Below are 15521 nucleotides of genomic sequence, written 5' to 3' on the forward strand. Positions count from 1 at the left end.
AGAGAAAGGAAACTAGTAAGTAACATTCCTCCATGGTTTCTGCCTTCAGTTCCAGCCCTGGCTTCCCCAGATGATGGTAACCTGTAAGCTGAGATAAACTCTTTCCTCTACAAGTAAACACACATCTGGTCATGAATGGGTTAATGTAGGGCACAGTGAGATAGCAGTGCTCTTGAAAGAATGAACCACAACCCTAATGGGTCTAATCTCTACCTAGGAGGAAGGAATACTCCATCCCCTTTCACTGTAGTCATGGGTACTCTGAAGAAAAGCTTTTTTAAAAAAAAAAATTGCAAAAATTAGTGTGTGCATATGTACATGAGTGTTGTATTTTTGTCGAATGTTATTCACTAGTATAGTTGTGTACACATGTGCATGAACATGTGGAGGGGTGGATGATGTGTCTGTTTTTGATCATCCTCTACCTTTAATTTTTGATACAGGATCTGTCTGTCAACTGGAAGCTCACCGACTGGCAAGTGTCTTGCTCCATAGATGGGCTTTGGGGATCTGCCAGCTTCTGGCCTCACAGTGCTACGTTTACAGGCATGCTCTGCCATGCCTGGCTTTTTATGTGGGTTCAATAGATCTGAACCTGGGCACTAAAGATTCCAAGGAACTATACTGGCAACCCATCTTAGCCCCAGAACAGCTTTTCTATATACTTCTGTATTTCCCATAGAGTATGTCCTGCCATACTGACGTAAATACCAGAGCGAAAACTGGAGCATATAATTTTGTTAGTGCTAGGACAATGCCAGAATTACTTTCCATTAAGAGACAATACTAAGAAGCTGGGAGAAAGCCTCATCGTGTTCCTCCTCGGCCAGATGAATCTGCCAGCCCCATTCCCTACTCTCTTCTCTGTGGGACAAACAGCGGGAGGTAGCGAGGCAACTGAATGTGAGTTCAAAAACCAGAGGCCAGAGCTGGAAGACGGCTCAGTGGAGAAAAGCTTTTACTGTGCAAGCATTAGGACCGGGATCAGGTCTCCAGCACCAGGTAAAAGCTGGGTGTGCTCACCCAGGCCTGCAACCTCTGCAGGGTTGGAGGGGTAGAGGCGGAGAATTAGCGTGGCTTACTAAAGTCAGCCTGTTTCCAAATTTAGTGAAAGACACCGTCTGTAAAGAATAAGGTGGGAAGTGATAGAGCAGGACCCCTGATGGTCTTGTGCCCTTCACAGTGTTTGAGGAGGCACACACTCAAAAAAAAAATACTGGGATGCGGGGTGTAGGGGAGGTAGGGGTGGGGATAAGGGGTTATGGAAAGACTGTGGCCTGGTTGGGGGCAGAGTAACTCGTGGCTATCGCTGGAGTATGTGTGATGTGTATCTTATGATGGACAGGTAACTACTGATAATGAGATTCACGGTTTGCTACTCAGCTGTGGGCATTAGCCAGCTCTGCTGTTTGATAAATGCCATGATGTTAACCTGCAAACGGTCTAGGTGCGCAGGGTAGCTTTCCTGTCCTGTTGCGGTCGGTCTCCTACACATCCTTCCGCTCTGCCCCTCCTTGAGCTGCTTTTTAGCAGGAAGCTACCATGCTCTCCTTGATCATCAGTGAGCAGCGAGAATGTAGGTATGTGCTGGACCAGGGCTTGGCTTGTAGTATTTAGTCAATTTACCTAACTCATTCCCAGAGGAAAGCTGAAGAGATATTTAAAAAGGCTGGGAAAACTTCAGGGAAAATATATCTGAAGTCTCTTTTAACAGAGTGGTTCTATGGGGGCGGGGTGTGTGTGTGTGTGTGTGTGTGTGTGTGTGTGTGTGTTCCATCTCTTTCTGGTTTACATTCACCCATTGATTTTTCAAACTTTATTTTATGTGTCCTGTCTTTTGTCTGCATGTATGTATTTGCACAACATGCATGCTTGGTGTCGGTGGAAGTCAAAAGGGGGTGATAGAGCCCCTGGAATTGGATTTACTGATGCCTGTGAGCTGCCATGTGAGTGGTGGGTACCCAAAGCAGGTCCTGTGCAAGGGTAACACGTGCTCTTAACTCCTAGGCCCTCTTTCCAGCCCCCGCTGATCTACATTTTATTTAATGGAAGGGGCTACACACACTGCAGACTCATAGGATGGTTAGGATCTGGAGACTATCATTTCTATCCTAGCTGATCATGTCAGTAACAGGGAAATGAGGAGGGGTTAATGCAGGCGTTGGCAACATAATTGCAAAGGCATGAAGGACATGAAGGACAGAAACTGTATCATCAGTGCCTTTCTCTTCTAGCTCTTACTATACAACTTTATCTAGCTTCATGAGCTAGAAAGTCTCCATATCCTTTGTATCACTGAAAGAAAGATAGAAAACAAAGACAGAAGGAATGTAGGTCCAAGGTCACAGAAAAGATGCTTTTGTATGTATGTATGTATGTATGTATGTATGTATGTACGTATGTATGTATGCCTGTGAGACAGAATCATACTTTGGAGCAGGACCACTAATGGCCAATGTTTCCTTGTTTCCACTGTTTCATTTTATTGACGAAAAAATTGAGGCTCAGTTCATTAATAACTTGTCTAAGACAGCTCACTATTTAATGATAGATCTGTCTTGAGTCCATACCTCTCTGATTCCAAAATCTGTCAGTAATACCACCAGTCCCAAGTCAGACGATAAAATGCCAGTTTTATGGCTTATTTCCCACCACTGGTAAGAACAAAATGTAAAATTCTTTTTTGAAAGAACATACTCCATTTGACTTTTACCTTTTCCCAAGTACGACTGCTCCTGGGTCTTGAGATTTTGCCTCGAGCTCCTGAACTTCATCCACTAATGTTTTAAAGGCTGTCCTCTTGATACTGTGGGGAGAAAAGGATTTGCATGGAAATTCTCCTAGGAAGACAAGGACACGGACATGTGGCTTGCTGTCCTGCCCTTGGCAAGCATGGCCTTAACAAGGGACAAGCGGAGCTTTCACAAATCTTAAAAAGCTAAGACACTTCGATTTAGCAATATAGGGACAATAGTCTTAACAAATAATTGAGATTTTAATACTAAAATAGCTACTAAATAAGCATATCATTAACTTTATTAACTATATTGCAAGGTAGCATTGTTTTAAAAACGTAACTATTAAGAAAATTTGCAAAGTTTTTGTTGCCTTTACATTTTATGTATATTTAGAATCAGGGAAGCAAGGAATTACTTTTCATAACTCCTCAAAAACATGTATGGAGGTAAAATCTTCTTTTCCTTTCCATTTTGAGGTCTTGCAAGTGATTTCTAAAGGACAGATATTTTCTGATGTAATTTTCTCCAATCCAACCAAGGTGCCTCTCCTTGATGTCACCTGAACGCACCCACTTTATTTCTCACTTTGCTTTTTATGCTAATTTAGTTTTCTCATTCTTGAATTGTGCCTTCCTTCTTTAAAATCAGTAAAAACCACTGGCACAGATTTTTCACAGTTTACATGATTGGGAAGCACAGATCCCGAGGGGTGACATGCGTGCATGTTATTGCGTATTTAGTCAAGAGCCCCGAAGGGTGACAGCGTGCGCGTGTGTTTTTGTGTATTTAGCCAAAGGTCCCATACTCACACTTTGTACAGCACATCCAGAAGCAAGGACGCCACAGGGATGGAGAGTAAGCCCACCCAGAAGACTCCAGAGCTGAAGAGCATGGCTGCCTGTAGACACATTACAGACAGCTGACATTTCCGCACAGCCAAGACACACACCTGTCACGCTTAGCCTCTATGTAAGGTATTAATCTATGTAATCTTATGTAATCTTAATCTATGTAAGGTAGCTTAAATATCATTTTACAAGGGGAAAGACAATACTCTGAACTCAAACTCTTAAGACATTTGTAATTAAAAGCCATATTTGTCATGACATGTGCCTTTATACACCACTTCCCTCTCAAGTAGCTGATGGAGAAGGTTTAATCATGCATCAAATCTTTTCATATTTATGTATACATATACACACACATATATATATGGATTAAAAAATTATTGTGCTTAATGACATGAAATGTAAATTTTGACCTTTTCCAATAGAACATCATAATCAATCTTGTTGAAGAAATCAAATATACTCTTGATTTAAATGAAATCAAATGGCATATAAGATAATTCATATTTAGAAACAGAATGTACTAATTCTAGCACATGAAAATTATACTTATCACATTGCAAGCCATTAAAAACCATCCAGACATATTTTGACAATGGTGCAATCAAATTAAGATATCTATGAAAACAACTTGATTATTTTGGGTGAGTGGATAGACATAATCTTATTTTGGCTCAATGATTTACATAAATTTTATCAGTGTACATCTATTATTGCTAAAGTCAACCCAAATATCTAGTATGTGAAACTCGAATAAAGGTATACTAAAATTAACTTTAATTATCCCATTGTATTAAATCTTAAATTGTGTATCAAAGGCTGTCAGACTATAAGCAAAAATTGTTCCATGATTTAAAAAAAAAGTAATAAATTCTATTAGTTGTTTGTGATTAAAATAAAATATTGTTACAAAGTTAGATTACACAGAGTTTGTAAAGAACTGGTTTGCACAATAAAAGATAAATTTTGGTTTCACTTCTGTGAGTTGATTTGCTTCTCAAGGGTAAGCCTATAGTACCCATTTCGCCTGTAAATATACTATTTATTACAATACAAAGTTGTCAACTAACACACCCTTACATCCTGCTACAAATCATACAGGAAAGGTTGAGATTTTTTAAACCTTGAATTCAGGAGTAAAAATGATTTAACATTTAGTTCTAGGCACAGTAACAACTACGCACATTCCTAGTCAGTCAAACCTCATCATATAGGAAGATAAACTAATTTTAAATTATGACTTGGGCTCCCTCTTTATTTTGACTCTCAAAGGGGTACCAAGAACGACTCCATTTTTTCCTACATGAATACAGGCTACTGATATAGACTGCCATTCAAGGATGCTAAGGTTCCCCCCCGAAATATGGGACTGATATCTCTGCCCATTTTAAATAAAAATCTGCCCTCGTTAAAAAATTTTCAGAAAATAAAATCTGCCACATGGACTCTGAAGAACAGCATCCATATTCTAGACATCAACTAGTGAAAAATATGCCCATAAAAGTCACTTTATTTAATAAGCAAAACATGATTTGGGACACCTTTGTTGACATCCTCAATAGTGAAAACCAACAGTAACTATGTAACAGGAAATGTCTATCACCTCGCAGGCCTTTGTTTCCATTCAAGGACGCTTTCTAGGAAGGTAACAGCTATTAGAAAACAAAAAAACCCTAAACAAAACAAAACCCCTTTCATATCTTTTTCTTTCTGGGGAAAAGGGTAAGATGAGATGCTAAGTCATATAACTGAAAACACGTTTTCCTGGCTTACTTTTAATGTATTTTAATGTTGAGGGCAAGAGAAGAAAGACTTCTTGCCTTTGGCCACCGTGTATTAACCTCGAGTTAAAGTCTCTGCAGACAAGAAAAACTCGGATCCGGCAGGCTGCTAATTCTGACCATTGTCATGCTAATGACGGAGGGGGTAACTACAGCCCACTATTCAGCTACCGGCCTTTGGCTTTACAAATGAACAACATGAATTGAAGGGGGGAAAACTTTTTCTGAGTCATATCTGAAAGCCTGTCAGATTTTTTTTTCTTTTGCAGCGTTAATCCAAACCTAAAAGATTTAAAGCCGACATCCCCATTTAAGACAGAGAGTCTCTTTGTATTTCTTTGGATGAAGAGGAGGGGAAAAAAATGAAATCCCACAGAGGTATTTCCTTCCTTTCTGTAGGAGAAAGCTCCCCTCTCCCTGTGGAAGCCAGTTTGTCTCTAACTTTTCACATTTCCCCACTTGCAGGCAGGTCAGCTGGGAAAAGGCAAGCCCTGTGCAGACAATGGTGCTTAGGGGGGCGTCTGTCTGGGGTTGGTCTAGGGCTCCCCCTTAGAGCAGTTTGTAAATGGCCCTGAACGTGGGAGATTGGGGGGCAGTGCCAAGTGTCCCTTGTCCTCTTCCAGGTCTTGTGAAACCAAATGGAATTTGCCACAAAAGCAGAGAGGCTTGAGAAGGGGGTCTAAGCGCTTAGGGCCTTGTGGTTGGTATCCTGCAGGCCTGCCTGTGCCCTGCTCGGGGGAACAAGCAACCGCTTGTCTCTGCAGAGGCCCCAGGATCCAGGTGGGAGCCCTAGGGCTTCAAAATAAACCAGGGCTAACTCTAATGGAACATACAATCCAGGCAGGGGAAACGCTTACATTTTCACATAAACTTGCAGAAGAGTACTTGACAAAACATCAGCTTATTGTGCTACTAGTCCAGTGGAGACGCAGGACCAGGCCCACTTACAGTCTTGTTCCCTGACCCACAGTGGGGGAACACTAGCATTTCCACACCAGAGAGACGGTCTTCACAATCAGCTTGCCCAAGTTCAACCTTGTAGAAGGGAGAGAACTCAAATACAGGGATAAACCTTTGGCTGCACAGGTCTTGTCTGGCTCAGAGTTTGCCGCTGGAAAGGTTGAGAAGGCATGCTCTGATTCTCTATTACATACGGAGGGCTCTCAAAAGGAAAGCACTTCTCAGAGCCCTTGTACCCCAGCCAGAGCAGGCGCGCCCCACAGCCTTTGACTTGGTCTGCCAGTGCCCATGACAGTCACCAAGACTCCATGGAGAGTAACTTTTCAGTCTGTTTCTTCAACTATTGAGTGGGTTTAAGAACCAAACCCCACAGTGCGACCAGCCTGCACTCATGATTATTGATGTGTTCTCCTACCTTTACCTTAATTTTTGGAATTCTTTAGTGGACTCTCATCTCCTGTTCTTTCTAGTGATCTGTCCCATGAGCTTTAAGGAAGGGAGGTTTTCTCTTATCAAGTTAAGTACAAATCAGCCCATAAATTCTATGGTTTTGATTGCTTTATACATATATATGCTTGTCTTATGTAATATTTTCCAATGCCAACATACAATATGAGTCAACATAAATTGACCATTAATAAAGTCTCAGGCTTATAGATTTGCTAACAGGAGGGGGCTTGGTTAAGCACACCAGTCTTATATAAATTATCTCACAAGAAATGGAGAAAATAGAAATTGTTATATATTAATGTTCTAGGGAAATTATTAAGAAACCAATGCTATAAAACTTGGTGACTTTCTTCTCTTTTCTTTTTTTAAAGAAAAGGTTTTTGCTATGTAGCCCAGTCTGGCTTTGAACTTGAAAATGAACTATCTGCTTCTGCCTCCTGAGGGCGAGGGTTATAGACACATGGTACAATGCCTGGGCAGACAGTTTCTTCTTTCCTTTCTCTTTCCCTCTCTCTCTTCGTTCTTTTGTCTCATTCCTTCTTGTGTAAGAAAAAAAAAATACAAATCCAAAGGAACTACAAGTTAACGTTGTAACAATTGACAATGTAAAAACTCCCAAGAAACAGGCCTGGGGAATCATCCTCAGTAGATAGACCGTTGACGCACTGTGTGGGAGGCCTGGCTTCAAGCCACAGCACTCCAACAAAATCAAAAGAACAAAACAACAAAACCCAAGAGGTGATATTATCTAGATAAGACTTTATACAAGGGTTTCTATATTTAAAAACATTGAGGGGAAAAAAATTTCCAAAAATAGATGCGCAGAACTTGCACATGGTCAAGGGACGCGAAGGAAAGGTAAAGCACGCTTGGGATGAATCTGGAATGCATGCGATTCTGTGCTAGTCTCTGACCATAAAGAGCCCGCTTATCTTCCTATGAGTAGATCACCATAGACGGGTAAGACCAAGACCAAGATTTGTGTTTTCAAAAGCTACAGCAAGCTATCAATGACAGTTTTTCCTCTACAGTTCAAAGAAAAAAAAACCCGCACTAAATTAAATCAAATTTAAAAACATGCACCACCACAGTTGTGGGGTGTGGAGAGCTGTGGCCAACAGACACTTGGAATAATTCATAGATCCTCCCCTGGAATGGATTAGCCTTTGGGAAAGAGACGGCAACGTTATCAGTCATTCCTGTTAACTTGATAATTTAGTTTCTGCACTAAGTGTCAAATTCCATCTTGCTTCTGTGTTTCATGAATACAACTTATAATTACCAGTCCTATAAGGCTCCAGGGACCCAGGTGTGGTAAAGTGACCTCAGCCTGTCAGACAACTGTGTGGCAGCTTAAGCAAGGCACGGAGAGGTGGAGTAAAGAGCCCACCGAGCAGTTAGTTTTTAACCAGTGTACTGATCACTGTATGACTTGATCAAATGTATTCCAAGGTAACAGAATACAGATATTTGCTGTGAATGGCAACAGTTAACCAGATAACCTGCAGCTGGCTGAATAAATGCCTGTCCGTATGTGGGAATATCATTTAAGTTCTTCAAGATTCTGCCCACAGAATGCCATGAGGAGAAAGCTGATTGTCTGGAGGTCTTGAGTAGAGAGGAAGTAAGTGTGACTTATTGTACTTTTAGGGACATCTTGTCATGGTGGTCATGGTTGTGGCTCATGGGTGTCACAGCTAGGTAGGTTACTGGCTACTTCCCTTCCTTGGCAGCTTGTATAGTACCTTCTGGTGTTAAGAAAGCTAGTCCTCGGGCAGGAGGCTTCCAGGTTGGATCCAGCTTGGATCCTTCTGTGTCTGAAGTATATGGTGTCACCAGCAATAAGGACTTACCTTCAATGGCTGGGAGGAAACCAAGGGCAACATCAATAGCCTGTAATGTTTTGGTAGCCTCTTGGACTCCTCTGACCAACAAATTCACAAAGGCTTTTTTTTTTTATTACTTTATATTTCTTTATCTATCAGCTCGAGTGGCATAGCTTCACTTAAACTACAGGAACACACACACACACACACACTCTTACACTTACATAGGAGGCACAAAGACTCTTGTGCTTATTGATAACTACGAACTAGGGAACCTGGAATATTAACTACAAGGAGGTGTTCCTTCAAAGAGTGGGATGCATGACTTGTTATCCAGTGAGAAGGCTGGGAGCTGCCATGGTTAATAGCCTGGTGATCTTGGTGCTATCTGTGTGGCCAGAGATCACACCTGATTCTCCCCCAGACTCTTTGAGTAAGTGTGTTTTCTTTGCCAATCTGTACAGCCCATCCTTATGGACGCTGTCACACGTTTTTTACAAGGAGTTGGATGTAATCGCATCTACTATTTCCTTAGCTTACTGTGAACTTGGCTGCACACATGGGTTTGAGTCAATTGTCACCAGAATAATTTTCACAAATTGTGCGGTGCTTAAATATGCCTGAAGTAAACTACGCAGGGTCAGACTCCCAAAGTTTGAACCAACACAGGCTACTTAATCATGTTGAACCAAAGTGCCTTTTGCTTCTCTGGGATGGTCAATCTGCTGTCAATGACGGTCAGAGACCCCTGCAACTGGTAGCTGGTGTTGGTTCGGCTCTACAGATTGACCTCATTCACAGGCCTCCATCAGCTCCATGGCACTGGGCACTCGGAGCTTGTTCTACCAAGCATCATGCTTGCTTATTCTCGTTTCCCCTTTAGCTGATAAGCTTCCAGGCAAATCCTTTCTTTTCAGAGCTGTATCCACCCACCACAACCAGAAGAGTGCTTTTTCTGTGAACCTGTTAAATGAATAAGCTGTGCAAAGTTCAGCATACAGATTGCAGACTGAAAATCAGTGATGCTAAGCTACTTAAGTTAGTAAGAAGTTTTCACTAAGAATTTATTTTTTTTTAAAGCAAAAGTCATCAATTTTTACTGTTATAAGAAGCACTCGAGATAAAAAAAAAATAATGATTTTAATAGTTTGGCCAGGTCTTTTTGTGTTTGGTTTTTTTCCACCTGGAGGGAAATTTTCTTAGGCTAGACAGCAATCTCAGAGAAGATGTATTTTTCCTTTCTTTGTTAAAAAATAGGTTTTTAAAATTATTTTTATTTATGTGTCTATGTAAGTATATGACATATATACTGTACTGGTGCCTACAGAGGCCAGAAGAGGGCATTTTTTCTCCTTCAGTTGGAGTTAAACAGATGCTTGTGAACCGCGTGGGCACTGGGAATCAAGCCCAGGTTCTCTAGAAGAGCAATTATTGCTGCTCTCTCTTGCCCCTCACTCGTGACCTTAAACCATTGTTTAAATGGATTCATTCAGAACTCTGCTACACACACCTTCATCCTATTGATGTGGTGAGTGGAGTCTCCTGTTTTTCTTGTATCTTTGAAGACTTAGGGCTTTCTGCAGTGAGGAAACATGTTAGAGAAAACTCTTATCAGCAAGTTGATTCTGTTTCTTAGGATTTGGTTATAAAACAGCTAATCCAGACCCAGGAGGTTAACTGTGCTTTCTGGCTAAGGTTAGCTTTCCACACTCAGAGAGGTTTGTTCTGTGAGGGGGCAAAGTCAAACTCTCAGCTCCCATCTCTCTCTTTTTAAGTTCATGTTGTGAGCTTACTGTTCCTCTCAGTCTCTTTCCCATGTGTCTGCTAATCTCCTCAGGAAGCACCATCCTCATGAAATAATCATTAAAACAACAAAAACCTAAAACTACTCCAATGACTGGCTTCAAATTGCAGGTATTATGTCTTTTCATATGAGACTTCTTGGCTTCTTCCTATGTGGCTTCTCCCTTTTCTGCCCATAGTAGCAGTTGCATATTTCTTTGGAAAACATAGACTGTGTGTGTGGCCACATTCCAATTTCAATCCATCCCACCCAACCTCAGTCACCCATGGGGTCTTTCCTGCTGGAGATCCCTTTCTCAGCCACTCACCGCCAGCGGCCGGAAGGATCTGCTTCATCAAACCCGAAACTCAAAACTATTCTTTGCTACTTTGGAAGCTGAGATATACAACCATAATGTCCATATTATTTTTTTATAGCATAACATAAATTCTGTATATACAGAATGCTAACATGTCCTTTGCTAACATGACTGCCTCAGATGCTGGGAAGCTCTTATCAGCCTCCCACAATCAAGAGCTATCAGACTCTGAAGAGGTGGGCTTTGAACCTGCAAATACATGAAGGTACCACTGTGGTAACAGGCTGTGAAACACCATGGTGGGTCATGAGTCCCAGAGCATGGCACTCAGTGGAGTGCTTGCACTTTGACCAAAAGTGAACACCAAGATCCCCTGAACTTCCACTTAGAGATGTGAAATTCACCAAGACTCTGCTGACCTGTGAAGTCTGGCTGAGATTTTCCTTCTGAGAAAATCTAAGACAGGAAAAAATGCCTGCTCTATGCCCTGGCACCTAGCATCAAGAAATGTCTTCTGATGCTGTTTTATTTTGGCTGAAGTGCATGCTCTCAAGTCTACAGTTATATTACAGGACATATAAAACAGGTTTTCTGTGACTTAGGAACTGCTAACATTTATTTCTCGCTTCCTTGGATCCAAATCTGTTTTCTATGGCTTCTGGAATTCTTTGGAATACTGTGTAACCCATTGACAGAGTCATCTGTCATGGTTTAAAGAAGTGGGTACTAATTTAAGGAACTTCCGTGGTCTGGTTGATCCTTAGCCTCCCAGTTAGAGCTTCACGGGGTCTGTCTACCTTAACAATCTGGAACCCTGCGTTTACTGAAATGTTCACTCCGTAGAGACCTCTTTTCTCTTTCCATGTCCTGGGGATGCCCAGCATCTGGGCACTGAAGGTGACAGTGGAACTCAGCAGCTTTCTACAACAATAGCAGGGGACAAGCGGTCCCTCCTCTGCTCATACTGTTAGCCGCTTGCATGGGATTCTCTGTCCATTTATTCCACACACTAGAATGTACCTGTCTGTGAACTTTGGATCTCCTGATAGCCAGTGTAGAACCTGGCACGCAGGCACTCCATAAATTCTGGCGGAGCTAAGCTGAATTGGGCTCTTGTGTAAGATGAATTATTACTTTCTCCATAAAAATAGACAGGGCAGAACATCCAGAAAATAAGGAGAAGGGTGTTTTGGATAAACCCCAATATGTTTGCAATTATTTCCAGCAGCTCTTGATGACTCAGGGGAGGGGGAAAACCTTTCGCTGCTAGGGTAACCACAAACAAACAAACAAACAAACAGTCAGACAGACAAAGATCGCAGAAAATATGCAATAGTAGACACAGGCACACAACATTTCCAGTTCTTTACTGTGGATAACTCTAGAGGTGGTGAGGGGCTGGGAAGGGCTTAAGATTCCCAGTGTAGAGGCTGGAATGCCCTGGAAGAAGCTCTCCCGTCTCCACGGTCTCAATAGAGCAGGTGATGCGAAAATAAATCAGTAAGGAAGATGTTCAGGGAAAAAGGAGGCTCTAGCTGGGAGTGGATCAACTGGCAGTCAATTTTATCCAAGCAGTAAAGCCTGACTATACAGCCCTGCATACTGAAGGTGCCGTGACGGAGCATAGAGGATACCAGGCACTGTGTGGCTCTGAAGGGTCGTTTTCTAAGACTGGAGTTCCCAGCATAGTAAAAATAATTAGGAACAGGGTTATAGCTTTATTTTGATTTTCCTTATTGTGCTATTTTAGAAATGTTAAAACAATATAAAATGGGGGGGGTGGTAGAGTTAATAACAAAATATTTTGATTATGAGAAAATACGGATTGAAGGTCTTATGCTGTTATGGGGTAAATTGTGTAAGGAAGGGTACATTAACCCAAATCTCAATATTTCTACTCTTTAAACAGAAAGGCCTTAGACCAGAGATGCTCTCCTTTCCTTGATCCTGAGATGTTCTTTTTCACACAACAGGTACCCAAGTTTCAGCCTAACTGTCTCATCTTCAAAAATGCCTTCTTGAGCATCTGTTCTATCCTGTCCTGGTGCTCTTTCTTCCCATTACGTTCTACTCTGTAAAATGACTGCCACTACCTCATCACATACAGAAGTAACTGACACATTAAACCCCTTCCCGCCCCCCATTACAGAAGAAAGGAATGCAGAGGAAACTGCCCTAAAGAGTAACCGAAGTTCTGCTATGTGTTGTACTCCCTGCCCTTGCTCAGTTATCTGGCAGACCACAGCTAGCTGACGGCTATGATGTCACTTTCTGCATCGCCAGCAAGGAGACCACCTAAGGACAAGGACCGGTTCTGTTCTCTGCTTCCCAAGACAGAGCCTGGAGTGAGTTAGATACTTGTTCTACATTTGAGGAAAAGATGCCATTGGTATGAAAAAGCAACACCACATCTCTTCAAGGCTCTAAGGGAAGGGATGACTTTAAAGTTGCATGCTGAGGACCAGAATCAGAATGATGTTTGCTGTACTTATATCTCTTCTGCTTTAGTATTTTTTCGAACACTACCACTTGCCTTACTGTCAGGGTCATGAGGGCTGTGACCGATGGCATGTTTTATTGGATGGGTTGGTGATTGTCCTTGGCTCACTGAAGAACATCTGATGAAGTTTAAACTAGTGGCTCCCTCTAGGATACTTGGCTTAACACAGTAATCTCAGATAAAAAAACCCCTGCCCCTCCTTGGGAGCCCTAGCCTTACAACCAATAAGTTATTATATTTGCTGTCCAGTAATTAAGAGCTGATAGGTCGATAAGGAAGGACTATTTTAAGCAGGAAATTCCTCATATGAAGTGTGATTTATGATGTTGGAAATTGGCAACCGCACAGTTTAGGAAAATCTTATCAATGTTGTAGTTCATGAATGTCTTTCCTGGGGGGGTGGGGGTGACACCAAAGGGCCCAACAAATTTTTTTTTTTTTTTACTGTTTTTCAAACGGACTTTACAAACCTCAATCAAGAGATCTGAAATTCTGTAAAACACATGCTCTTTCCTTAACTTCAATTTCCTTCGGTAGTTTTATAGATCCCCGAGGCCAGAGAGAGCAGAAACAGATGGCGCTGGGGGTGGGGGCACTTTGCAGTGTGTGTCTGCAAAGCCGTAATAAATTTAAAAGGTTTTTTTTTTGTTGTTGTTGTTGCAAACTAGCTTCTGGTATTAATCCTGATGTGAAATGACCCTTGATAGAGTTTGATAGAGCTGCTTTTCTATTTTTTCTTTAAATCTGGTTTGCTAATCATTTTGGCAAAAACATTTTCTTCTGCAAATTCCAAAAAAGTACCCAGTGCCATCATTTGGACAAGTCTGGAAAGCAGGCTGGCCTATGTTTGTATGACACAGCACTTTTCCCCAGGGCCCATAAACTGTTGTACTGGTGTGAAAAAAATACAAGTCAGGTCTGAAGAAAAAAAAAAAAACACCCTCCTAAATCATGGCCAGAAAACATTTAAAGTTGCAGCCAAGTTTGTTGCTCTGTTTTTTTCTTTATTTTTAAAAACTTTCCTCCAATTGGCTAACTTCACAGACTCCACTTTCTTCCACCAGTGTCATCATTCCTTCTACAAATGGGATTTTAGTAATTTTGGGCACTGAGTTATTTGTTAATCATTATCATTTGATCATCGTTATAGGCAGGCATTGCAGGATGACTGTGTTGGAGACATAGTGGAAAATTATGAAGGGATGTTTTCACATGGGAACATCCTACAACCAACTAGGAGTCAGGGAGGATGAGCAGTGCCTGTGGAGATCATTCTGGCAAGCTGACAGAAAAAGGAGCTAGGGTTGCTTGTATAAAACACCTCTCCAAACACTGACAAAGGCAGCTGAGGACAGTTGATAATCAGAAGGCTACATGTAGACACCCCTGACCACTTCACCAAGCATGTAGAAATCAACGTAAATGCTTTAATCTATAGCACTGGTACTAAATGAAAGTTAAGGCTCCACAGTTGCTGTGGCTGAGAGAAAAGCCATCATGGACCAGGGAGAAAAGGTGAGGGAAGAAAAGCAAATGGGACAGGTGTTTGAGGGCTGGTGGTTCTGGGGCAGCAAGAGGCTACGTTCCAAGTGTAGCTCAGATTCTTAGAATCCCAAGGAGATGACTGGACCACTTTGACTGTGAGGTGTGACCCACCTCAGAGTGTTGCTGTGGCTCCTCTGAGAGTTAACACCAGTGAAGGTTTCAAAGAGTATATGGGCACATAAGGTCCGCTAGATTAGTGACAACCACATGTTCTCTTACCATATGACATGCCATTTCATAGATGTTCCTTTCAAAAAAAGAAAAAGCTAATTTGGCTGTTACAAAGAGGTCGAAGGCTAGGACACGGGTAGAATTTCTCACGTGTGCCTGTGCACATATATGTGCGTATGAGCGGAGGACAATGTCAGGTGTTATTTCTTGGGCATTGCCCATCTCGGTTTTTGAGACAGATCTGTCTGAGATAGAGCTCAGCTGACCAATGTGCGCCAGTGAATGTGCGCCAGTGACCTGCTGTGTGTTTTTGTCTTTTCCAGTGTTGGGTTTACAAGCATGGAATTATATCACACTACAGCTGGCTTTTACAAAACCAACCAAACAGCCAATCAAACAGCCACCTAAACAGCTAACCAAACAACCAGCCAGCCAGCCAGCCGTCCGTCCGTCCAACCAACCAACCAACCAACCAACCAACCAACCAACCAACCAACCATCTAACCAACCATCCAACCATCCAACCATCCAATCATCCATCCATCCATCCATCCATCCATCCATCCATCCATCCATCCAACCAACCAACCAAAAAAATCT

At 41.9% G+C, this 15521-nt stretch overlaps 1 protein-coding gene across 3 annotated transcripts in view; it reads right to left on the reverse strand.

The window, feature by feature from the left end:
• Atp8a1 (ATPase phospholipid transporting 8A1) overlaps positions 1–15521 on the reverse strand; it is a 230835-nt gene that overhangs the window by 9148 nt on the left and 206166 nt on the right. For all 3 annotated transcript variants that reach the window (XM_028765216.1, XM_028765213.1, XM_028765215.1), the window contains 2 exons: positions 3548–3636; positions 2714–2806 (listed from right to left, as the gene is read on the reverse strand). In XM_028765216.1, the coding sequence (XP_028621049.1) occupies positions 2714–2806; positions 3548–3636 (182 nt within the window). The remainder of the gene's footprint in view (positions 1–2713; positions 2807–3547; positions 3637–15521) is intronic.

The sequence above is a fragment of the Grammomys surdaster genome, unplaced genomic scaffold (genome assembly GCF_004785775.1).
Source record: "Grammomys surdaster isolate TR1022 unplaced genomic scaffold, NIH_TR_1.0 150, whole genome shotgun sequence".
In the NCBI taxonomy this organism is placed as follows: Eukaryota; Metazoa; Chordata; class Mammalia; order Rodentia; family Muridae; genus Grammomys; species Grammomys surdaster.